The sequence below is a fragment of the Fistularia commersonii genome, chromosome 35, assembly GCF_037954325.1.
Source record: "Fistularia commersonii isolate RoL2024-O1a breed Wild chromosome 35, RoL_Fcom_v1.0, whole genome shotgun sequence".
NCBI lineage: Eukaryota > Metazoa > Chordata > Actinopteri > Syngnathiformes > Fistulariidae > Fistularia > Fistularia commersonii.
The window spans coordinates 5,639,502-5,665,940 of record NC_141318.1 but is presented as its reverse complement, the minus strand read 5'-3'; the positions used below and the strand labels follow the sequence as shown (position 1 = coordinate 5,665,940).

At 42.1% G+C, this 26,439-nt stretch overlaps 1 protein-coding gene across 1 annotated transcript; it reads right to left on the bottom strand.

Moving 5' to 3' along the window:
• Positions 1-1,622: 1,622 nt before the first annotated feature.
• rnf38 (ring finger protein 38) lies at positions 1,623-24,731 on the bottom strand. Its single transcript, XM_086142670.1, has 13 exons — positions 24,589-24,731; positions 22,954-23,629; positions 11,509-11,570; positions 6,747-6,949; positions 6,282-6,651; positions 6,043-6,207; positions 5,578-5,748; positions 5,256-5,453; positions 5,038-5,141; positions 4,844-4,928; positions 4,489-4,610; positions 4,278-4,377; positions 1,623-3,390 (listed from the first exon to the last, which is right to left on the bottom strand). The coding sequence occupies exons 2-13, from the start codon at positions 23,543-23,545 to the stop codon at positions 3,328-3,330; spliced, it is 2,235 nt and encodes a 744-aa protein (XP_085998796.1). The 5' UTR covers positions 23,546-23,629; positions 24,589-24,731; the 3' UTR covers positions 1,623-3,327.
• Between the last annotated feature and the right edge of the window lie 1,708 nt (positions 24,732-26,439).

Genomic DNA, 26,439 nt, shown 5'->3' with positions numbered 1-26,439 from the left:
GTTTCTTGCCCTTTGGCAGTCAGACAGAGCTTGAGGAATCAAGCCGCCAACCTTTCCTTTGGAGAGACGACCACTCTACCAACTGAGCCACAGCATTCCCATCATCATTATTAAAATACCAAATGTGGGTGGTGTTATGTGGGGACGAGACCTCCACTTATAAAACTAGAATCTGCACCTGACCTATGAAGAAAATCTAGCAAATCATGTCTCCTTCAGAAGAAAATAAGGAAAAAAACAGGCATTGGCTGTGCACTTGAACAGACAAGTGTAAGACAGTCACAGCAAGTGAGGTTTTTTTTTTTTTTTTTTCAGAAAAAAAACACCTGGGCTGTGCGCTTACGTCAGAGTTTGTTTTGGGCCACAGCTTGTAACCACAAATGTCTTAAAGGCTGCAAGTCAGTCTGCTGTTGTTAGAGGTGAACCATTAAAAAATACTGTTAAAGACTTAAAAGCTGTTTTCATCATCCCTCAAGTGGGAACAAAATTACTGGTAATATTGAAAATGTTTTTTGTGATAATAATGATCTATAAATAGTAATGTCTAATTTATTTTCCGCAACAATTATAAACCCCATTAAATTCAAAGTATGTTTTTCCCCCCCTTTCTTTGTGAATAGAATGTTTAAGTTGGTGTGGCTGGTGGCATTCCCTAATTGTTCTGGAAGCATCTGTTAAATCTGGGTAAATTATAGATAACACAGACAACCATCATGACTCTTCTTGGAGGACCGGATCTGTTTCAAAGATAAATACTTTAGTTTATCGCTGAAAAATCAGTTATTTTTTGAGACCCACAGACTTTTGCGTTTTAAACCTGCACACGATTCTGCTGCTACAGAGACTCTTAAATTGTCAATTTACCTGTACATTACAGTATTATCAATCACCCATTCCAGTAGAATTCTCGAAATACCATTGAGGAGACGGTAGTCCTGACCTCACCTTATGTAGTGTGTTGAATAAAGCGCTAGGGGGCGACGGAGACCAGATGAGTGTGAGTGGAGCCCAATTCTTGCTTATCAACAGAGCGGAATTCCACTTCAAAGTTCTGGTGAAGATAGCAAAGCATTGTATGCACAGGGTGTGACAATAAAAATACCAAAATAATAATTTTGAATGAACTTTAGAATAATCTTCCTTTGGCGCTTTTCACTGCTTTTATAAGATTTAAAAAAAAAAAAAAAAATTAATTCAATAACTTGACCATTTGTGCTGCACCCCGAGTCATGGTTGGGGACGGGGATGGGCTTTCATACCAGTGGTCATTGAGCGTTGAGAGAGTTGTCAATTAACCAATTGCATGCTTTTAGACTGTGGGAGGAAATCAGAGAAAGCCCACACAGACATCGAAGGGCCCCCTGTCGGGTAGAGCCCGGGATCTTCTTGCTGTGAAGCCCGGTCTATTTTTACCATACTGCTATCTTAATTGTTCATGAAATGTTAATAGCAAGCCCAAATTTCACCTCTGCATGTATATGCAAGTATAATAAAATCTAAAACCCTAACACATCCATCCATTAACCGTCTTATCAAGGAAAAATATAGGAATTCAAATTACCAGACCTAATATTTGAATTAAAAGAAAAAGAAAATGAGGGAAGAAGTTCAATGTGCAACAGTTTAGAAGAGGATGTTATACATTTATTATTGAACCAGCTTTTGAAATCCAAAAGACGAGGTAAGGGATTAAAAAAAAATCATTGCACTACTTAATAAAGTATAACTAGTAATAACTCTCATACAAAATGTACAAATGTTTGTTAAAAATTTCATTATCATAACAGGCCTTCAAATGATTTTGGTTACAGATATAATACATAATGAAACTACTATAACACCATTTTAATGATAGTTTCATAGAGTAAAATAGTGAAACAACCCAACAAAATTGCATGGAAAACGTTGAGCAAAAATAACATAAGCACTAATCATACTGGTTGCACCATTTTCTGAAAAAGACATAAATAGTGGGACTGAGGTAATTGCTAGTGTACCAAGCAACAGAAAACTGTCCAATATAAAACAATACTAAGATACAATGGATGCATAGTCACAATTATGACCTTTAAACCCAAAATGACAGAAAATAAAATTTCCCTCCATGACACAATGTAACACACATACGACACAGAAGACCAGTCTCAGTAGTGACGGTCGACCTGGACACCGAATCACTGTTCGTTTAAATGTATTTGGGGGACGGGGAACAGACTCCAAAAAAAAAATAAAAATAAAGACAACTCAGGTAAGTTGGAACTGGGGAGGAGGGGAGGGCGAGGGAGGGGTTGGGGGATTATAAAAGGCATCTTTGTAATACATTGCAGGTGCCTGGCTGACCTTTTCAACAACACAGTTTTGTTTATGCAGTCTCTGTAGGGCTTATCCTAGAGCACGGTATTGACACAAAATATTCTTGAAGCGCCTCTGGTCCAAAATGGAGATTTTTCATCCTTCTGATGTTTGATAAAGCGTAAGATTAATATGGTCTGGTCTGCAGTCAGTCTCTACCTCTGCTGAGCCCAAACCAATCTGAGGTGTTGTTTAACACACAATTAACACGGTGAACTGAACGACAAGCATTGTAAAAATAACGCAGGAGGAGTTAAACATGCAAAACCCATCCACCCACACACAGACATATACTCAAACACAAACATAAAGAAAATAAAGTGTATTTTTCACTCGCACCCTGACTCTCAGTAAACACAATCTTTGTCTTGAATCGTACACACCACATATATGAGGAATGCTCGAGGAACACAAGGACAAAAAAACAATTCTGCCAATTCAAAATGCTTTTCTAGAGTAGAGGACAGTCTCTGTGAGAGAAAACAGGATTACCTTATAAATCTATCCAGAATTACACCAGTGACAGGATCGGACTATTCGGCTACCAATTCTCCACCAAGGTCTGTTAAGTACAACCACGCGGAAACCTTTTCTGTCCGTCGAGTGGAAGACTGAAAGGAACATGTCGGTTTGAAATGGCTGCGAGTGAGGCTCAAAAAAAGCAATAAATAAATGCATGTACACATGTCCAGTTTCAGCGTGTGCGGTTCAAAGGCCATTCATAGAAAGGAGTAAAGGTGAGCAGAAGGCAGAGTAGCATGGGGTGTGATTGCCCGAGTTAGCACAATCAGTAGAAAGATTCCACAGCCCTAAATGCTGATCACACTTGTCAATTAACAATTTAATGATTTAGGAGCACTGGTCCCATTCCCGAGTGAGTGGAAGTGAGTGATATAAGGAGAGAAGTACACAGTATGGTTGGTACACCCAATAGGGAGACAGGGGTTGTGGTGTTGTGGGGTATGACTCTGGAGGTCACTCAGAATCCCGCTGGACCTCGGAGGCATCGGCTCGGCAGATGGGACAAGTACGGTTAGCCTGGGACCACAATTGGAGGAAAGGAAAGGATTCATTATTTTATACCAAACCTATTAGTGTTATCCTAAGCTTTTCAAAAACATGCTAGTTTAAAAAGACTGCTCGCACTACAAACAACGGTTCCAATCATTTGTGAGACTTTTATGCATCTTAGCTGATAGCATTAAAGTAATCTATAGATCTAAATACTTTCTCACTTGATTTTATCATTTGTAAGAAGCATGCCGCTAAAAGGACAAAAATGGAAATCCAGTCATAAAATCCATGAGGGGCAGCCAACCTTAGACTTACGCTGCTCCAGCCTTATTGATTTGACCTCAAGGTTTCAACATTCAAATTTTAGAATTTAGAAAAAAACATTCTTCGATTGAAGAAGGTATTCAATCTATTGAAAAGTGGTATATTGACAAAAAAATTATAAACATCAGAGTTTCTAGAAAAGACATACAAAAATATAATACTGCAATTAAAGCCCTGCATTAAGAAGCATGGCTGTTAGTTTGTGCATAAAGATGTGTCTTGGTCTAAGTCTGCAATGAAAGTCAGTGGTGCAGCAGCTCAGCCAGCAATGCTAACATGAGCACTGATTTTAGATTTTTCAGGGCTTTAAACCCTCTTATTAAACTGCAGGCTTATCAGAGGAAAATAAGGCAGGTCTAAGGAGTCGGCTTAAACCAACACTGAACCTATATTATGTATATTATAATATAGTATATTATTATAGGAACTGAACTAGCATTGTTCAGTTAGCACTGAATAACATTTGAAGCAGATACTAGAAAAACACATTTCCAAAATGGCATATTTTAACAATGTGTTTTTTTTTTCCCCAGTGTCTCTGGATTAGTCACGTCCTGTAGTCCCATCGCCTGAGAATCTTCACTCACCTTAAGCCACTTATCAACACACTTGGCGTGGAATTCATGATTGCAGGGAAGAACCCTTAAGAGTTGGCGAGTCTCAAAGTCACACATACACACCACGCACCTGTGAGACAAAGTGATGATGGTCCCATTTTTAGACAGAGACAGACCACAGCAAATTTGAAATGCTGCAAAAAAATAACCTACACATTATTCAGGGCAGTTTGATACTCACAGTGTTTGCTCAGACTGATGGTTGTTGGGGTTGAAACGGTAGGAGGGAAGTTGCTCTATGTCTGCTTTAGTTAAACCACGGGGCTTGGCCTCCCCGAGACGCTCTGCCAGGTTCAACAGGGCCTGAAGGTGTAACGGAGAGAAGTAAGTTTAAGTGAGAACATGTTTAAAACTGCAAGTGTCTTTTGAAAAAGTGTTGGGGAGAATTCCCCATCCAGTGGAAACCATCAAGACTTGTTGAGCTTACTCGCTATCTGCTAGTACAGAAATCCGATGGCCTTCTTTCAGAAAGGATATAATAATAAAACCTTGAGTTATTTATTTTGGTAGAGCGTTGTTGCAGTAGATGCAGTTACCTCATAATTCTCCACCTCTCCATCATCCACATCCAGCTCTAAACTGATAGTGGGGGCTACATTTGAAGGAACAGGAAGCATGGACCTGTTTGAAGAATGCGAACACGTCATGAGAACTGAACTTGTCATGTTACAGTGGCATATGTTCTTCATCTATGGAACTCCAGGGAAAACCCAGGGTTGAAAGTACTTACAAGAAGTAAGGCAGGAAGCTGGGGTGGTAAGGAGAGGGGGGCACAGCCTGCTGGGAGCGGTAACGCCGCCCCGTGAATCGGCGAGGCATAAAGTGGGGATAGGGCTGTTTCAAAAGAATAGAGAAAGCCGGAGTTATTCCACAAATAAACAGCAGTCTATACTCTACATACACGCTATATAGTCACTAAATGCTATATAATCAAATGAACATATTCACCACTGTAAAGAGCTCCTGTGACAGGGGGTCATGATGCGAGAGGAACTGGAGTGGTGTAGAGGGCGGCAGTGTGGAGGGAGGCTGGTGGTGATGGTGGTGATGGTGGTGATGATGGTGATGGTGGGCGTAGTTAAAACCTCCGCCTACTGAAAGTTGCTCTCCGAGAAGTTCAACCTCATTTTCAATCCTCTGTAAAGGCTTGAAAGAAACACAGAACGTTACAAATCATGATAAAGGCATTACTGTTGTTGACATTTGAATGAAAATCTGTGGCACATTTTTTCACAGAATGATATTTAGGGAAGGCAAAGCAGAACCATACCGATCGTGGCTGCTGCGTCTGGAAAGGCAAGAACTGTCCATGTGCATGGAGGTGGGGAGGGTGATGAGAGAGGTGGGGTGGCGGTGGAAGCAGGAACTGAGGGTCACTTGACAGTAGTGAAGGGAAGGCGTAGGGCACTGGTAAATGTTGCATTGAGCATGCCTGCAGCATCTGGAAAGAGAGAGGATTGGAAACATAAGACAAAATATCTGACAGCCCCAAATGTCGAGATTGCGATTACTTTTTAAATCTTGCCACAAGGTGGCAGCCAAGACTGACGCCTATATGGGCCCTTCAAACAGAAATGTTCTGCAGGTTTTTTTACTTTCATCCACTTTCTGTGAGAGCACATTCCTCATCTTGAAGAGCCATAAAAAAGAAAAAAAAAAGTACAGGACTAAGAGTACTTTTTATTAACAAACCCTCCCACACAGTCCCTCAGATAGCACACTGTGTAGTTCTCACCGGGTGGTAATGTTGCCCAGTGCTGAAGACCACACTACAGGGGGGAACCTGTTGTTGCGAGGAACAGGCCGGCGGAAGGTGCTGACTGCTACACAAAGGTGCTGCGAGGCCATGAGGAGCTACTGGGGTCATAGTGTAGGAGACTGGTACACTGCCCTGCTGGAGCTGAAGAGAAAAAGCACGACATTTGCAACACAGTTCAACACATGCACACTCCATAAAGAATTTAAAGAACATACCTGTTCATGCAAGTCCATGACCATGGGTCCTTGTTGTTGCTGTGTTGCATGATGTTGTTGCTGATGGTGATGGTGGTGGTGTGCAGCCGGGTGCAGTAGCCGTGGCGACAGGTTGGGAGGGTGGAACGCTCTGGGCTCCTCCGAACCTGCTCCACCACTCCCGTGTGTGGGGCCCTGTCCGTAGGCATTGTGTGACGTATGTGTTGGGTAAGTCTGGTGTGTTGAGGGATGGGGGTTGTGGTGGTAGTTTTCATCCTGGAGCTCTGATGGTGAGAGACGTGGCGCAGGTCCTTGGGTGGAGGGCTGATGGTGGGCGGGCAAGTGACGAGTGGGTCTGGAGAGACGGCCACGCTGACGCCTTGCTGGGGGGCTTAAGGGCGTAAAATGTAATATTTGAGACCAAATGGCAACAGCTAAAAATGTAGAAACAAGTACATGAGATTAAGGTGAGGTGGGGGGACACACCTGCGTCGGTGGCGCGCAGGGGTGAGGCATCTCTCCTGGTGGTAGTGTGTGTGAGCGTGAGGCTGTCGACGAGTTGGGGGTCCTGACTCCCAGGGGCGGATGGGGGGAGAGGGGGTGGATGGTGGGGGAGCGGATGAGGTTAGCTGTTCCAAGACAGACTGACTGGACAGCCTTTGGCGTTTTGGACTGGGGCTTTCCTCACTCTGAATGGGGAGGGGTGGAAAAGTGGGGGAGAAAGAGGGGAAAAGGAGGGTAAGAGAGGGGATGGTATTGTGGTTAGTGACCCAAGGCACTCATATCAAATAAATCCATTTCCCTGTGATTCACAGTCCCTCTGGCTCTTAATCCATACAACTGGACAGACACTCCTTCCTTTGTGACTCGTGGCATTTCCTGTATGTGGGTGCTTACATGACTTGTATGAATTGTATGTGTGTGAAAGAGCTTATTACACCATCAGTGTTTTGAGGCCCTCTGGGTTCAAAGTCACTTCCTCTTGGAGAGGGGAAATGCAAAGCACAACAAGCACTCACAGGCCCGTATGAGAGTCATGCGAACACACCCACAAATGGATGGCTTGACAAATGCTTTCTTACACAGCCAAGGGAAAAAAAACATGCCAGTGGTACACCCACATGACATTTAGTCACCCAGCTTTGGACTGACTAAAGTTTTATCCTATACTCTGTTTTAGTTCTATCTCATATCTCATATCTGAGTCATTTAACTTACTGTCAAGCAGTGACTCGCAAATTTGGCACTATGTGAGGCAAGAGCACGCATGAACGCATCCTAACACTCGTGTCACTTCTTAGTCATCGCCCCATAGTATGCAGTGTTGGTAATAGAGACAGTTTGTTTTTCAATGATTAAGATTACTTACAGTATCAGTACCTTCCCGTCACTTGCTAGTGGTGGCTAGATGGTGTCATACCAGATCCAAATGGATCTTAAGCAGATACTATCCATCTTTAAGTTTGAGATAAATTATAAAATTGCAAATGTGAGAGCCTATTGACACCAACTCTTTATGATTGTTAATGAAGTAAGGCTTTCACCAAAGTACATTTGTTCATGATCAGTTTACTTATAATTCTGACTGTGTACAGGGAGAGAAAAAGAACAGTACTCTCTCTAACATTCAGCACCTCTGAGAAACCCCTAACCTTGACTGTTTACGGGCTCACCTTATGCCTGCTTAATGCTCCAGTAAAATTTGGTAGAATGGTAAATTGCCTTTATTTATCTTGCACTGTTCTTCCTTGGTGGCAATCCTAGTGCTGTACAATATTGCCTCATTCACATATTTAGGGGTTCGCTGGTGTCAGAGGGCGACACAAAAGGCACCAGTCTGCTCATCGGGAGCAATTATGGGCTCATGATCATGGGGTACTTGGATCCGGGGGCGTCTTTCGATCCAGTAGTGCCTATCAATTATCAGAAGGCCACGGTAGTCACTAAGTCTTATTGCAGTTCAGTACTGTCTCCCTACCAAATGGCTGAAAGTCTGACTGTTCCCCTCACAAATGAATGTTATTTTTAAATGGGTGGGGGAGATGGGCACTGCAATGACTATGCCCAGTTACAAATAATTGATGCTTGTAATTGAACCCCTTACTTTTACATTTGTAATGAATTCCATTTATGACTGCCTTGAATATATTCAGAGAAGAGAGCTTTACTCTTGAAATAAACTCTATGACAAGGTTTATATCGGAAGTGCAGTAGCTCTACAGACCATAGTTTTGTTCTGGAGAACACATCTGGGTACTCAAGAGACAACATAAATGCCTTCATACTTCCTCTTAATTACTATCCTAACACTTTTCCCCTTTTTTTGATCCATGCCTCCATCTACCCTCATCGTGGGAGAGACACATTGCTCAAGTGTGATAAAAATGACTCAGCGGCTGTGACTTTTAACACATACACACACACACAACGGCTCAGCAACCTTGAAAGCTGTGTGAGAGCTAACAGGAAACAGCTGGAAAGCAGACTGTAGACGCAGACAAACACATACACACACATACGCACACACACACACATATATATGGAAATACCTGCAGACATGCACAAGTTCACAGTCCACATGGAAGCCTGCCACTGTTTTGTGCTCTACAGCCTATAAAGAACAATGCCTACTGTAGCTGTCTGGATGCAGACTGTTCTAACAAACCTGAACAACATCAATCTGTTCAAGCGCCAACAAACTGTGCTGTAATGACTTCAATCGGACCAGAAGTTTCTGAATTTTATCATTCCTCATTTTTACGTCTCCTATGAATTAACCATCAGCAGCGGGTGTTTGTTAGTTCGCTCCAGTTGCATGATTAACTGATCAACACATCAGATCTGCTGGGAAACCCCTGGAGAAAGTGGTGGCTGTGTTTCACATGCCACCCACCTGGGAGAACCCTAAATAATTTCAGGTTTGCAGTGCATGCGTTCTTATGTCTGCTTGCATTACTGTAACAATTTTTGTTTATCAGCTACCCTCCTCGAACCCCTGAAAAGCCATGCTATATTATGTGCTTCCATACTGCTTTTCTCACAGCCTGAATAATTAAATCTACTAACTAATCCCATTCTTCCAACAAGCACTCTCCTTATTACTGGCAATATGATACATATTAGCAAACAGCGATACTGAAAAACCCAAGTGAAGAATATAAATTGAGATGTGAATAACCAAACCTGAAATACATGATTTTAATAAGCTTTACTTCAACAACAAATTCATCAGCTTATTTACCCTATCTTAAAGAAAAGCCTCGAACAGCAAGGTGTCCTTCCATGCATATAATGTTCTTTTAAAGGCTTTTTCTTTTTTGGCTTTTCCAACGCACTGATGAGGCCTTCATGTTGTTAAGGACACATTCACATCATTCTACTAGTTACTTTGGGTCAATAAAAATTAGACTGTAAGTTTATCAAATACAAAGCATTTACAGCAAGCAGGTGGAGGTCATGCATTTACAGAAACTTTCTTGGGAATCTTATTTTTAAATATGATGTGGAGTGCACAAGCAATTTATGCCCTTCTGATGATGGAGGGCACCAGTAATCCACCCCCACTCTGAAACCCCTCTGAGCAACAAAACCGCCTATTCTACCCAACACCCCACTACCAACATAGCCCCAACACAAAACCCTTGGGACATATACTGTGCCCATTTTCATATCTAAGCCAGCCTCTTCCATCCCAAGCTTGACATATTCCAACCCTCCTCAATACCCCCTACCCCCACAAGCACATGCTCCATCTATCAGATAAGATGAACCCCTGAACAGGCCCTGCTACCCCTTGCTCCCTCCCCTTTGTGGAATTCCTGCCCGTCCTGTCTGAGACCCTGGCCTAAAATCTGAGGGGACATGACATGAGGTTCTTAGATAGGACACACACACACACACACACACACACACACACACACACACACACACACACACACACACACACACACACACACACACACACACACACACACACACACACACACACACACACACACACACACACACACACACACACACACACACACACACACACACACACACACACACACACACACTCCTTTGTCTGACAGCAGTTCCCTCCCCCTAACATGGTTAGACAGGCCCATCAAACTTTCATACTAATGGGCGATAGTCTGCATGTGTTAAGACAGACTGTGTGTGTGTGTGTGTGTGTGTGTGTGTGTGTGTGTGTGTGTGTCCTCTAGCAAAATGGCTTAACATGTGGCCTTATATGCTCTAATAGAGTGCTTGTTGTGAACATATAGAGACACTCGTCTGGTTCAAACATGTTTCCACTAAAGCCAGAAAGCCAGGATGTACACAGAAAAAAAAATGCTGCTCACTGCTGCTGACAGAAGCCCAAAGCACACAATGACTTCCAGCAAGGCCCAGAAACATTGTTAACCACACTACGACCGATATTACAGCACATTCTGCAATACTTGCGGAGAAGGGAACACACACTCAACTTTTCACTCTGTCTACATCCGGACAGAGCAAATAAGACAGCCAGGACAGAGATCCTGAAGCAAAAGAACAGGCACACCCTAACATGTTCTATTTCATTGTGTCCACACACAGGATCTGCATGCACCAAGTTGCATACACAGAGTAACTGTGAGTAGCAGCTGTTGTGTCCTCCCTGTTATTGCAGAGAACCTAAATAAAGAGAGGTCCAAGCCCACAGGGTACATGTTAACACACACCTAAGAAATAGAGCTCAGCCCAGGTTTCTCCAAGATGTGACATGATTGTGCAGGCTGCACACTGCGCAAATATGGTCATTTGGTTTAACAAATTCATTAATATTGCTGACATGCTTCCACCAACACGTCTCCCTCCCCCATTAATTTTCTTTCCATCAACAAGATTTCAAAGCTCATTTTGTTTCCTCTGCCACTGTTCTCTACTTCCTTCCCTTCCTTCCCCTCCCTTCCCTTCTCTCACTCCAACCAAGTCCCACAGCTGGAGGTGAAATCATTAGCAATACCCCCTCCCTGTTTTTGGCCTCGTCTCCCTCCCTCCCTTCCATATCTCCCTCCAACCTCTCGGCAACACCTTCCTCACCCTCCTCCTTACCTTCTTCTCCTTCTGCGCATTTTTGTGCTTGATCTCCGTGGTTTTATCACAGACCACCCCTAGAGACAATTTCTAAAGTGCCCTTGTATAATCCATTACCTGTAAATCATCATGCAAGATATAAAGGGTATACCTATATTTTGTGGTGTTCAACACACTGACTCACCTTATCGCTCTCCTCTCCATATGTATGTTCCGGCTGACAGTGGTAGGACCCACCTGAGGCCCCTGCAAAGAGAAGCGTAGAGAAGATTATAACAGTGTCAACAAGTGAGACAAAAATGTCACTACCATGGCACTCAATAAAGGACCTCTGATATGGAAATACTGTCACATCATTTCTAAGATCCTTTATCCGATGGGAAAAAGACAGTTTTGTGGAGGATCTAAATAATGTGTACTGTGATGTGAATTTGTCATTTTTTTATGTGTTCCATATACATTAAAATACTGATGAAACTCGTTTGTGTTCTTACATTCAACAAGTCTTGTCCAGGTCTGTATGAGTGTTAAACACATGCTGCTCTGTTGAACATGGTCATCGGTTCAGACATTTTATGGTTCAAAGTATTTTATGTAACTCATCATAATGTTTAAACATGGTGATAATATAACCTCTTGAAAACGATAGCAGCACCATACCCGGTCACAGCAGGAAGTATCTTGTTTATCTCTGTAGTAATACATTTAATCCTTTTGTTGTCATTGTTCTAATGCAAGTGGAGTTCAATACACAATAGCAAGGAAAAATAAACATGTTTGTGAGAAGGGGCTCTGACCACATCCAGCACAGAAGTGACTTAAACACATATGGTATGCTATGGTCTCAGATCCAAGGCAATACATGTGGATGCACACACACACACACACACACACACACACACACACACACACACACACACACACACACGCACGCACACACGCACGCACACACGCACGCACACACGCACACACGCACACACGCGCACACGCGCACACGCGCACACGCGCACACGCGCGCACACACACGCACGCACACACGCACGCACACACGCACGCACACGAGATGAACATTAATCCAGGATTAAAGAAGCTTTTTGATGATACCGCTGCTTGCAACATGGCTAAGACTTTTTTCCACAATCCTTTCATCTATTTTATTGTCTTTGCCATTTATTCTTCCTTTTGTTTTTGCCTTTTCCGTGTGGGCCCATCTTTAGCCGGGGACATCCTCATCACAGATGGTGTTAGTGGTCCACACTCCGAGTGTAAGGACTCCCCAGGGCGCTCCAGACAAGGCCACTTTTACAACAGAGATTAAGAAAACTAAACTAAAAGGAAATAAGATGCAAAAAGGGCTTTCAAAAAGAGCATTTTTCACCTCATGGCTGTTTGTTTGTAGGATTTTTCCTGCTTACAGCCACCTTCTTTGAAGAAAAGCTATGATTGACAACAAAGAAGAGAGGGGGGAGAAAAAGGGAAAGAAGAGGCAGACAGAGTGAGGTTTTCACCACTGCATTCCTAAATCCTTAAAGAAAGGCTTTCTCTCACATCCTCCAATCCCAAGAGCAGGCAAAATAAATGGATTGAAAGGGTTGAGGTGAGTAAAGCTTACATTAGTGTGGTGAAAACCAGCTAAAAGACCAATTTCACCAAGATGATTTAAGGATGAATACTGGTGAAGTATTCATGGGACTCCCCAGCTGCACAGCGCTCCGCTCTACAACACTCATTCACTGATCACAATGGGCAAAAAAAATTCAGCTACCTTTCTGAATGTCGTCTCACTTGCACAGCGTCATAGTTGGGTAAATTGAGTCAGAGTCATGTCATTCAGTTCAAGTCACTCTATACAGGACATCACAGAAGCTGAACTGGTTTCTGAAAGTTTCAATGGGATGGTGTTGAACTATGTTGAACTAACATGAACTAAACACAGCAGAGTATACACATAGTTCACTTTTTATGCAAAGGTTCTCAAGGAGAATAGAGTACTGCAAGAGCAATATGAATGGCTATGTGTATGGATAATGTACATATCTGACTTCTACTCACTTATACAAAAAAAAAACACACTTAGTAGTCATTCAGGGACTGCAGTGTATTTATTTTGAGTAAAAAGCTTTCAGTATTGTGAAATAAAAGTCACATACCACCTAACAAACTGATATGTGAGTATGTGGTCATTCATACACCAGCAGCAGTATATCACTGGGAACATCAAAGGTATATTACAAATACTTTACTTTGCCTGGAACACACCATGGAATAGACAGTCTATTCTGTTCAGGTTTCTTTTAATTTCAGGAATACAGTATATGGAAAAAGCACAGGTGCATCATGCAAGTAAGAGGTGGCTTTCAGTTGAAACAAACTTGTGAAGAAATAGTGTATTTTGAGAAACATACCATAACATAAACAAAATGTGATAATGTAAATTTTTACGGGATACTTTCAAAGTGTCATATCCAATCTGACAGTTTATCCAAGCTTCCATAGTTTTGCTGATATTTCTGTCATGATACTACTACAATTTTATAACCATCTAAGAGAAGTGAGCAGAATCAACTGCCATAAAAATTGACTCAAACATTGAACAGTCTATAATGAGTGGAATACTAAGGACTCATGTCAATTCCACACATGAGCAGGGCCTAAAGCTCAAAGGAACCTGTACAAGTCCAGAGTCGACACCCTGAAGCATTTAAGTAAGCCCAATGCAACAGTTTGGATCAGAGACTTTCAAGATGCTTGCTGTTGGAAGAAGGGAGTAGGCGCAAACTCACATTTACTCATATAGACGTGTTTTACATGCATTCAATATTAACTACAGAAACTCCTTTCGCATTTACCTAACAATGTCTCATTATAAAGTTACAATTTAATCATATGTTAACAAAAAAAGCCACGCAATCTTACAGTTGCACTTCAGTGATGAGGCCAGAAGAAAAATAGGTGCTAATTGTTAAATACGTACCCAGTACTCTGTACACCGCTAACTTGGTGAAATGCAAAAGGTGTCGATGATGTCAATATGAAGAAATGCATGTATTTCAAAAAGGTTAATTTCACAACTTTCCAACTGTATCACCATGCATGAACGGCCATTGTCTGGAAATAGGATGTGGGTGTGTTTATGATACTCCTATGATGCCAATGCCACAAAACCCGGAGGACACAACGGGAAGAAAGTCATTTAGACAACAAGGTTACTGAAAATGTTGAACAGGAGAGAGAAAATTAAGACACTTGTCAGAGGTGCCATGGCTCCAATTGTAAAACAAGGAAAAAAAAAAAAAAAAAAACAACAAATAAGATGTATTTAAGATCAGATCATGAGTTTGACACTTCTACTGTCTGAACGTCTGAGAAAACAACTTAAGTCCATGTAAAGAGCCAGTTCTTTTGAAATTTCCTAGAGTAAATACAAGAAAATGTCTTTGGAAAGAAAGGGAAAGAGTAGTGATGAGGGGGTGACCAGGGAATGGAAACTGTCTGGGACAAGAAGAGTGCAAAATGGGGGTGTAGAGGGAGAGGACATCAGCTGAGGAGGAAAGGGGAGACAGGAAAAGATAAAGTGAGGAAAAAACATAAGGAAGAGGATTGGAAGGGCAGTCACATTGGAGAGGGCAAGAGAGAGAGGAGAGAGAGAGAGAGAGAGAAGGGTGGGGGTTGTGGCTTCCCCTCTTGACTGCTATTGATTTTGTGTAAGCCTCGGAGTGCATCAGCTATTTCTATCCATTTCCTCCACCTCTCCTCCCTTTCTTATCCCTCTATCCCCCTTTGCACTCTGCTCAGACACCCTCCTCACACATCCTCCTTATCCTCACCACTCTCCATCGCTTCATCACTATCCCTCCCTGCCACCAATCCATTTCCCTATGTGCTGGCCTGTCTCGCTTCCATACATTCCTGCTCTGTTATCTCACAGCATCCACATTGCCTTGATTTCCCTAAAGTATCATCTCTGTCCATGATCTCCATCACGCTTCCCTTTTGCAGTCTCTGCCTATAACTATATCTTCTGCTGTCATGTCAATACAGAACACGGACGAAGGTATTTGCTGATTCAAAGAGTAAGTTTGATGAATAAGATGATAGTGAACGAGTCACAAAACAAATCAACTGCTTAAAGTTAGCAGGGCAAAAATAAAACAGAAGGACACAGCAAGTTGGTGGCTCTTATACAATTACAGAAAGTAAAGACAATTTCAGGAGGGCAAATCGCAAACATGCACATGTACACGGCTCTCGCACCACCCCGCCTCCCAAACACATGTCACAGCACACTTCACACCTGAGTGCAAAGCAGGAGTAACAAGCTGGCATATGAGCTCAAAATAGGCAGCATATAACGCCTTCCTAGCCATTACCTGCCGAACACTGATTCACACCTTCTACCACTCTCCCTCTCTGTCTTCCGTTGCTTCATTGTGCTCTTCTTTCTCATTATCTTATTTTCAGTGGCATTGCTGCTGCAGTCCTTGAGTGTGCTCCTTCTCATTATGTCTGAAATCCTGACTGACAAAATGTGCATCCCTCAATGAAGGTACCTCGCACAAATGCAATATTACTTTATACTGAAACCAAAAGAACAAACAAAAATAAAACTGAGACATCTGCAATGTTTTTAAAATTGGGTAAAAAATAAAATAATAATAATAATAAATTCTGTCTTATTTATGTTTTGACTTTCAGTTTGCTCCTGTAACCCCCCCAGCTTTGCTTGGACTTTCCGAGCCAAACAATTACAGATACAGCACCATATATGATGTGTAGTTGACATGATTTGGACATGCATGCCATATAAGTCACAAGCCTGTGAAATGCAACAACCTTTAATTCCCATACAGTTTCACAATTAGCATCAAAATTTTCTAGTTAGCAGAACAAAGTACTAAGGGTAATGTTTCTCCGGTGTTTCCCCCTTTTGAAGTTCATCATGGTGCATTGTGACAGGAGGAGAAATTTTTGTACAGTTATTACGTTTCTGACAGTCATGTTCCTGCTCCCTACTCACCCTGAAAGAAAACAAAATGTGTGCAGATACACACAGTGAAAGGGAAAAAGAGATACATGCGCTTCATATCTCAATATAAAATCCCTTCTTCAGAGGAGAGTTCATTTCTATATGCTATTAGGACTCAGAAGACTAGCAAAGAGTATTGATTTGACAATTACTCTTTTCATAAATGAACTTACGGCAGTATAGGAAATAAATGCCCTCCAACTTCTGACATTTTTGCACTGTATCCAAATGTTCAAATTCTGACTCAAATTTAAAAAATGTCACCTCTAAACCCAAAGAACATAAACATGTCTGAAAAAATATTGGCCCATGTGACCCAAATTCAAAACAGTATGGATGCACCAATCAATAAGCTCAATACATACACATTTGATGTACACACACACACGCGCACATGCATGCACGCACGCACACACACAGAGTGTGTTCCATTGTGTCATGCACACATCCACAGAGAGTTGTGGTAGCAACAACCATGTGCATGCAAACCAATACATCCCTGACATTCAATTTTAAACACTCAGTAGATCAATTTTTGCTAGTCCTATCACCTATTTTGATCAGCCTCTTGTCGTATCAATGAATAATTTTCTTGTTTGCACACCTCTTGTCATTCTGGCTAGTATGGCGGACATGGATAGTTTAAACCAGGAACCGATACACAGCTGTGTGCTGCAGTTGTACTGGACATCGGGGCTCTGGTGGCTGAATCCTCTCGGTTAGTGACCCACCCCACTGCTACCAAACGCTTTACATGGCTCGTACACCCACACATTCTAATTTTAATATGCAGAGTCAATATTATTCAAATAAAAATTAGAATTTACATTATTTCTGTCAACTCTGCTACGTGGCATGGTTTTCTATAAAAATGGCACCATTTTAAAAACATGTGTGGCTTTAATCACATTACTTTAAAGGCTATAACTGAAATGAATATAAAACCAAAATTAATTTAAATGTAATTATTGTTTCAGCTCAAATTGAAACACGTTACTCCCTGAAGTTGTGAATCCTCAAGTAAACAGAGAATAAGTATGAAGGTGTATTAAGTTAATGGAGACATGTTCAGCCTGTAGATGGACAGCCAAGCAGTAGACTACAATACAAGATTTATTTCAACCATTTCAAGGGATTCTTGACCATACCACAGGGAAAGCAAACTGCCAACGCCTTTTACATTTACGTCCACATGAGTAGACACTTTAATGTAACCAATGGCCCGTACAGGTCATTAAAGGATGCCTAAAATTTGTTAAGGCATAGATTGAAGCTGGACATACCCACGTCCAGATATCTTCACATTTTTGAAGCAAGTGAGCATGCGTGCATACACGCACATACACACAAGAATTTTAGGTTTTAGTCTTGTATAAAAACTGGTAAAAAAGGGGGCACTTAACACAAACATGACACTCAGCTACATTAGAGCATCTAAAGTGAATAGACTAACAAAAGATGGTGAAAAAGAAATGCTCTCTTATAATTTATCCAAATCAGCTCAATAACACAAGACGTATCCGGTACTTTATGGTCTCATTTGGTGACAAAAAAATGTTCTTGACCCATTTTGGTTCCAGACAGTAAATTTGGGGAAATGTTGATTTTATTTTTTTTTCACTTACAATTAACCCAAATATTCTGGTCCTCTTAATTATGTAGGACAGGATTGTTTACGGTTATGTACATAAAAAATGAACTGCAAAACAATACATGTATTTCTGCCCCTGTAAGCTATCACCATGGCTTAGAAATTAAGCACTGATAACTGGACAGTGTATTCTTAGAACTTGGATTCAAAAAAAAGTTGGGTCAAAGCCAACTTGCCAACTTATGTAAAAAGAACACTTGAACATTTTAGGGTTTTGTCACACTTGGAGGAGAAATCCTACCCAGTAAACAACTAACCCAAAACCTGAAACCCATGTTCATGACCAAACACTTTGGTCTCTTGTCTTAACATACTTGGATTGGTGTTGAAAACAGCACCCATAAGTTGCCGACAATTGTCTTTCTGTCCCTAGCTTGGTGTCCAGTAACTGAGAAACAGGTTAAACAGGGTTGAGACTAACTTTGTTGTTGAGGAATATCCCATTACCTTGCTTTGAGTTATTCTAAAAATGTTTTGAGTTTTCATACATCTGTAAAGTGAAGTACTGTTTTCAGTTTTACATCATTTTGCTTATTATTCAAATCTACAGTCCCGTACACTTCAGAATGTATCTCACTACTACTGTCAACATCTCATTATGCATGAATCCCAATGACCTACTTCCATTTACTGCCATACATGCATGTGTTACACTTTTATCATGTTTGACACATTCTTTGGGTGACCAGCAGTTCCTCTCCATCTCCTTACTTTTCTCTTCCCATCATTCTGGTACATGCTGAATTTGATGTTGTCAGTACAAATAATCTTGTAGAAAGCTGCACTTTGTCAAGATCTATTTCAGTTTAATATTTTGAAAGTTAACAGTGGTTGGCACTGTATTTCAAACCCTCCATTTCTCGATAAGGTAAGACATTGAAACGGCTCTTCTGCAGTGTTGTGAATGATAATTCCCCTCACCAATGACGGAATTCTGCGACCAACTATTGCAAACATTATCTAGATGTGTTAAGTGTTGATGTCACAAGGGCATTTCTTCTTTTTTAGGAACTAACCGTTGATTTGGCTATTACAGAAGTATTTGCCTGTTCAGATACAATAGTTTTTCAGCATAATGATGATCATGATTTGGATAGAAACTTCTCAGACAGATCCTGCAAACAAATAATACCTGGGATCAACACCAATGCTTCACTTCTGTCCATGAAGCAGCATGCGCATAAAATGTCAATGTCATCAAATTGGCGAGCTTCATAAAACCATGGTTCTGGTTATCTGTGCAATATATCTTACTAAAAACACACATATTGAAAGATGGAAGTCTATTTTCAATCACATCTGTTTGCTTCCTTTCAAAACTAATATGAAGGCAAAATTTCAAAAACAGGTCACAATCACAATATTGTTGAGCTTGCTGTATGTCAGGACAACATAGGGCAACATTACAAGCATATACTGGATATGAAAATGTAAATTCTACATTAAAAAGTAGATAAAGGTATGTTTGTGGGAAAGCTGCTGAAAACAACGTCAGATGTTTTTGATAGACTTCAACATAATCTTGGCAGTGATCAGCAACAGTGGGAGAGGGGTGGCTTAAATAAAACAGTTTCTCGATTATAGTCTTTGTGACCATCCAAGACAATCCTATGTGGCGTTGGAGTTCAAGCATCCATCTGCCATATCAGTTCTCCACTACTAGGTCTCTCAGCCAATCACTTGCATTAGCTTCTCTGGTCACAGTATCCTCAGTCCTTCAAGGCTACACACTTGACTGCGCTCCGGGGGGATATATGCTTCCTCTATGTGCTCTGGTTACAATGCTTATGTTGGCCTATGTGCCCAGACACTCCATTTCCATGATACTTGCTCACATCCTCCTTTTGCCTTTTTAAATATGTTTGAGTCTTATGCCCCCACACACTCCCTGGGCCTCTTTAGTCCTCATGTTGATGACGCTCATTTCCAGTTGAGTATTTTCACTATAATGGGCTTTTTCCTTTTTGTCTCCCTGTACTCTTACAACCTTCAGAAATATTTTATTTTCTTTCCACATTTCAGAAAATTGTTCTCCCAAAACAGATCAGAGCCCATCCCTTTGACCACAGACTCGCCTTTATCCCAAGAATAAGCGATGACCAATCAACAATCACTATCTAGGTATCTATATAATATATTCCCACTTTGAAACTAGGTTAATTAAGACCAAGCTGACTACACACTAAAAAGAAGTTGTCTTATTGACAAACAAACAAACAAACAAATAAATAAATAACTTCATTTTCATTTCTGTTACAGAGATAGGGCTGATAAGGATTGGGACAGAGAGGACTAGTAAAGGTAGAATAGCATGAGTCTGTCCCACTGTCGCTGTGGGCAATCCATTAAAACGATCTTTCCATTAGACAAATGTGAGGGAGGAGGCAAGAGAAAATGGACCAGCAGGGTACAGAAAGGGTTGACTGATCTATAGGGGAGGAAAAGATGAAAATGACAGCCAGGACATAGTTACAGACTTGGGTCACAATCATGAACTACTGCAAATTAGGTTTTCAAAGAGTTGAACTCATGTACTTCTGTTTTCTTTTTTAGAGGTTTCTGTGCTGCATCTCTAGCCTCATGTTTACTTAGACATGTTCAGGGGCCTTTAAAATCCCGGCACATGTAAATTTCCCAATATAGCGGGGTTTTTTTGTTATTGTTGATTTTTGAGTTAAAACAGGCAAATAATCAGAATTTGGGAAAAAAAAACATTTGAATGTCACAAACTCCGAGAAAAACTTCAAAGAACAGGACACAAAAGGGAAAATGAGGCCAAAAGAGTGAATAAACAAGGAGAGGGATTCATTGAAGCGTACAGGATATCATTAGCTTTCATGCCCAGCGCAGGTGACTAGCGAAGGAAGAATAGACTAAGTATGTGTGTCTCTCTCTCTCCCTCTCTGTCAGTACTGGGAATAGAGAGAAGGTCTAATAAAAAAGGTGTGTAGTGTTGGGGAACGGCCAGCTAGCCAGCTGCTTCTCTCTTGTGAGGGAATATTCAACTGAAAGCTTCCTCTAGCTATAATTAAAATGTAAATATTCCTCAAAAATAAAGTAACTAGCATGGTTTTTATTTTGCCAAATACAAGCATTACTTAGCTTTTGGCCATGTAAAACACTCCTATTTTCTTACCTCAAGCATTTGGATGACAAAACAAACACTGACTTCTACCCGCTGATAAGCATTATGCTATGCCTTATAGTCGAGGTACTATGACAGAGTTTGGGTCATATGTGACAGCAGAGCCATAAACTACTGACAATGGCTGGTTCAACTTATATCTTAATACATGACAAACAGATTGTGATTTTCACTCGATTATTGACCCTCACAAGACAAAAACATTTCAATTTCTCCATGAAAAGATTTTCTTTTAGTTATACTAAAACCATAACTCACTGCTTACTTGCACACCTTCACCAAATTAGTGATCTATTACTCCCAAGCAACCTGTAGATTGTTTTCTTCTTCAGACAGGTAATTCCAGTCCCCTTACAGGGTACTGCCTTTGCTAAACCTCTGAACCTAGCCTGAGCAAGCCTGCGGACAGAATGTGTCATAACCAGACAGAACATTTAACACATGTGATGTGTGCTTCTGTCAGGAGACACTTTCCTCTATCGAGCTCATTTACATTATCCAGACTGGTTAATTAATGCTTAAAACCAGAAAAATATTAATCACATGTCTCTTCAAGTTTTTGTTTTGTTTCATTAAGAAATACACACGGATAATTTTCTTCAAACCAAATAGGCTGAGCCAGTCATTTTCTGAAAACGTTCCTGTGGCTATACTTTTAAAAATGGAGGTTCCCCACAGTGTCCCTGAATGTGAAACTCTAGCTGTGTTGTTTCTTGGTTGTTTGATTCACAGCACTGCATGCATTCTACACTCAGCACCAGTGCACTCACTTGTCATTTTTTTTTTTTTCGTTTTTTTTTTGCTTTGCAGCAGTGGAGCAAAAATATCAAAGTATGGCTTACCCTAGTTACTAGCAAGAACCCCCTCTTTCTGACACCCTGTATGCCCATCCAGCACTAAGAGTAGTGTATGAGTGTTATTACAGAGGCCATGGCAGTCTCTTTAATAACACTACAAATCCTATTTACCAGTTAATTGAATTTCATACCAAAGCACTGGAAACCTTACAGTAGTGTGATTCTAGGCGGGGAAAATAACCCATTTCCTAGCACAGGGCATCCCAAAATGTCTCACAGAAATAGTGTAAAACAAACAAGATCTTAGCATTTTTCGTTCCACTGGAAAACATGCCCTCATCATTAACAGTAAACTCAAACTACTCTCAGAAGCTAAGGTTTTAAGACTGTATTAAAACCTTGTCACTGCCAGAATGAGCAGTGGTGGGATGTTTTTTTTTTTTTTAATGTTCTCTATTCAACTTCAAATTGGTACTACTCATATTAAAAGCCCTTGTTGTGTAGGCAGCCACTTCTTTAAATGTTCTTGCAAGGTTTTCCTAAAAGAATACACCATGCAGAGTTTAAGCACAGATTATCCTAGTACACACTGTAGGTCTTGTTACCTAGCTACATCAATATTTGTGCAGTTGACTAAAAGTAGACAGGCCACGGTGCTTTAAGAAACACAGTCTGGGTAACTAACCGTGCAGTGGCTCAGCAAGCTCCAGGCTCCCCTAGTCAACACTACAGGCAACTGTAGTTCATTTACCTATAGTGTTCTAATAGCATCCACATCCACACTGCAGCATTGTGGCAGCCACATAGAACACAACAACAATGTACACACGTGAAAACATTTTGCCAACCTCTGGACACCCCCCGCCCACTCTCAAGGTATCCAACATAGTTATATGACTTGTGCGTAGTGCTTTTGACGACGATCAAAGTGGAAGGAAAAGGTTGAACTAACGTACATATCGTCAACACACACACACACAAAAACAGGGGCAAAAAGTAATGACAATTACCTGCTGCCGGGACGCGGTGCGTTCCGGGAACTGAGGAGAGCCTCACGGCCGAAGAGGCGTTACTTCCCGGGGCTCGCTGCTGGTTCTCAGCGTGGCTGCCGTGAGCTCCAAGCGGAGCGCAGCCGGCACCGTGCTGCTGTGGTGGATGTAGTTGCTGCTGCTGCTGCTGAAGGTGATGTTGGTGGCCGGATCCCATGACTCCGCTGCCAGTAATTCCATTGCCGTTCCCTCCACCGTACTGCTGGAAATATCCAGACCGAGAGCGCGATCGAGTCCTCGGGGGTTCCATGGCCATTTGGTGGGCGTGAAGGGGATGGAAGAGAAAAGAGGAGGACGCGACAGGGGACTGCGGCGGAGAACTGGTGGTAGATCCGGGCTGTACAAAGCCCCTAGCGCCGCTGTGGCTGTAACTATAGCCCCCAAATCCTCTGCCCCCCTCCGCGCCCCCGTACTCTGTTCGCTCCGCCGACTCCGCCGCCCCCGCCTCGTCGAATAAATCAGCCCCTTTAGGGACAGGCTCTGGGGTGGAGGGCAGCCGGGGGCAAACTCTGGGCTCCTGAGTCGTTGGCTGTCCAGTGCCTGCGATTGGCATTTCCTTTCGAGGGGGAATTTCCTTGGGTTCCTTTTTTCACGTTTTTTTTCAGTCGTTTCCTCTCACAGACGATGCTTTTATATACTGAAAAATAGAAAAGTTGAGTTGAAATATTGAGTCGCAGTTAACCACATCGGCGTATTCCCCAAAGTCAGACGCGCGGCTATAAACTACCCGCGTAGTCGGTTCTGAAGTAACTTTGAAGAAATACTGGCTCAAGCTACTTCCCCTCGGGGAAGTGGTAGTTTACTTAAACAAAACACATTTAAAATTAAGCAAACGATGTCGTTCAACGAAACGCATTCAACACTACACACCGACCAAACATCAAACGAGAGGACAATGATAGCGAGTTCGGGTGGGAAACTATTGTTTGTTTCCTCCCAAATGCGGTAACATTTGAAAAAGGTATAACTAATTTTGGTTAAGTTAATAACTGACGAACAGGAAGCCCAGTCGTAGCTCGCTAGCTCGCATGAGGCTAGTGTTGGGGGACGTGCTAATGCAACCTAAGTTTCATTCGTACCAAGCTTTCAATATTTCTATTGGTTTACGACTGTTACTTTTGACAATGTCGGGTGTATATTTAAACTGAGTTTATGGTCACTTTGACCACTTTAACAATATTTTTAACTAGTTTAGCCAGTCTGCGTAATGTCGTTCGCTAGCTTGCCAAGCCATACAACCCCTCCTCCTCCGCCGACCAACAGAGAAAATTCCCAGTTGCTAACCACCAACGCAATGAATCCATTTACTTTTCGTGGGTAACAGACGTAAACTGAAAAAAAACGCTTAGAATAAAAAACTTTCTCCAAGTGATTTTCATTTGGTGAGCTTGTGTCGCCGGTTGTGTTTCTCCGCCGGGGATGGGCAAGACAGACGCGCACAAAGATTAAAGTGATCAACCAAAAATTTACAAAGAAAGATCCAAAGCTAAAAAAAAAAAAAAAAAGTCAACGCAATTCAAAGAAAAAAAAACACCTCTTTGAGTTTCCCCGAAACCCAGACAGAAATCACTTTCGTAATGTTTTACAAAGACTTACCTTCAACGTGCTCTCCTCGTCTGTGATGCGACTCCCGACTTGAATCGGTCGATAATATTGTGAGTGAATGCGAATGTGTGTATGTGTATGTGAGTGTGAGTGTGTGTATGTGAGTGTGTGTGTGTGCTCCCACTGTTCGCTCGGTGTCAGCGTGAAATGTGACAGACCGTCAACGCTCAAGTCGGATTTCGGCAGACCTGAACAATCGAACTCTTTCTACTCCAAAAGCCGGAAACCAACGGTGGATGTTTTCGTATACCATCCACTATGAGCGCATCGCTTCGACGTGTAAAATGTAAGCTATTTTACGACTGTAAGAATTAAAGCAAACGCCATTTAACGGGCTAAAGAGAACCCGCGAGGGATCTGGGCTCGATTATTATTGTCTGTAAAATCAGAAGCCGTGGATAGCAAAGAGGCAGGCTAAAAGGGGCTTTAAATTATTTATTTACAAATACCAAGCCTACCCATTGCAGCTGTTTCCTCCACAGCTGAAAGTTCGCTCTAGAAATAAGTCTTTGATGTGTTTGCAAAAGTTGAATGCAATCGTAGTCTGCGTAAGGAAACAAAAAGAAGAGAAAACAAAAAGACCGACACCGAATTCGCAGGTTCATTTGACGTATTGCAGATTAGATCACCGAGACGAGTGTGTTGCTGGTTCTAATCTAACGACAGAATGAGATTTCGAATCCCGCTATATTATTTTATCAATATTTGGGAATATTATCTCCCAAAATGACCAGTTTTTAAGCCAAAACACTTATCGATTCTATGATAAATGTAATATATGTTTGTGGAAAAGTGTGGTCTGGAAATCGAAATGATCGGATACAGACTGTAAATAATGCTCTCACCCCCGATTGATACTTTATCAAACCTGAGTGTGAGTGGAAATGTGTTTGACATTCGTGTGTCCACACCTACACCCAGACCATTTCGAATATACCCCGCTCCTTTGACTTTGCTCTCTAATTTCACACACATTCAACTCCAACCCATCAACACCAGTCCTAATACACACACACACACACACACACACACACACACGCACACATTCTCTCCTCATTACACTCCCTTTTCCTACTTTGATGATATGCAAATAAGCCTCCCACCCTCCTTCCCTCACTCCTCCCTCCCTCTCTCCCGCAAGCAGCAAGACTCCGCACATACGCATCACACCCGCACACACAAATACACACGCACGCACAGGCTAATGCGCTGTGGCAGCGGCCACAGACAGGCGGGGAGGATCAATTTTTTACCCAGTGTGCTACCGATATTCACAAGATAAGGCCACAGAGGAGAGAGGGAGAGAGAGAGAGAGAGAGAGGTGGGGGAAGGAAGGGAACCGCCAGAGAAGAGATGGGATAAGGAAAATGGCGAGTGGGTGTAATGAAGGGAGGGGGTGGAAGAAAGGGTGTCAAGGAAAAACGGGTGAGTGGGAGGCGGAAAGAGGAAGAAGAAGAAAGAAGAAGAGGGAGCCGTTGAGTGCTTCCACGGGTGAGAAAGTGGAGAGGGTGGGGAAGTCTCGTGGGTGTGTAGCAGGGGTGGAGGCAGGATGAGTAAGTGGGTTAGGGGTGGTGGTAGGAAAGGGGGGATGGGGTGTAGAGAGGGCTCTGGGGGATGGGGTTGGGAATGGTGGGGTGGTGAGGGAAAACTAGGGGTGTGTGAGCGTGAAGGGGGAGGGGGTAATTTTGCTGACGTGCCCTCTTATTGGCCTGTTCAAAAGCTGGGGGAGGGGCAGCCACAAACCATACTCTCACCAGCTGTAGGGAAGTGCAGAGAAACAAAGGGGGGAGTGTGTGTGTGTGTGTGTGTGTGTGTGCGCGCGCAATGGTTGGGGGGGCAGAT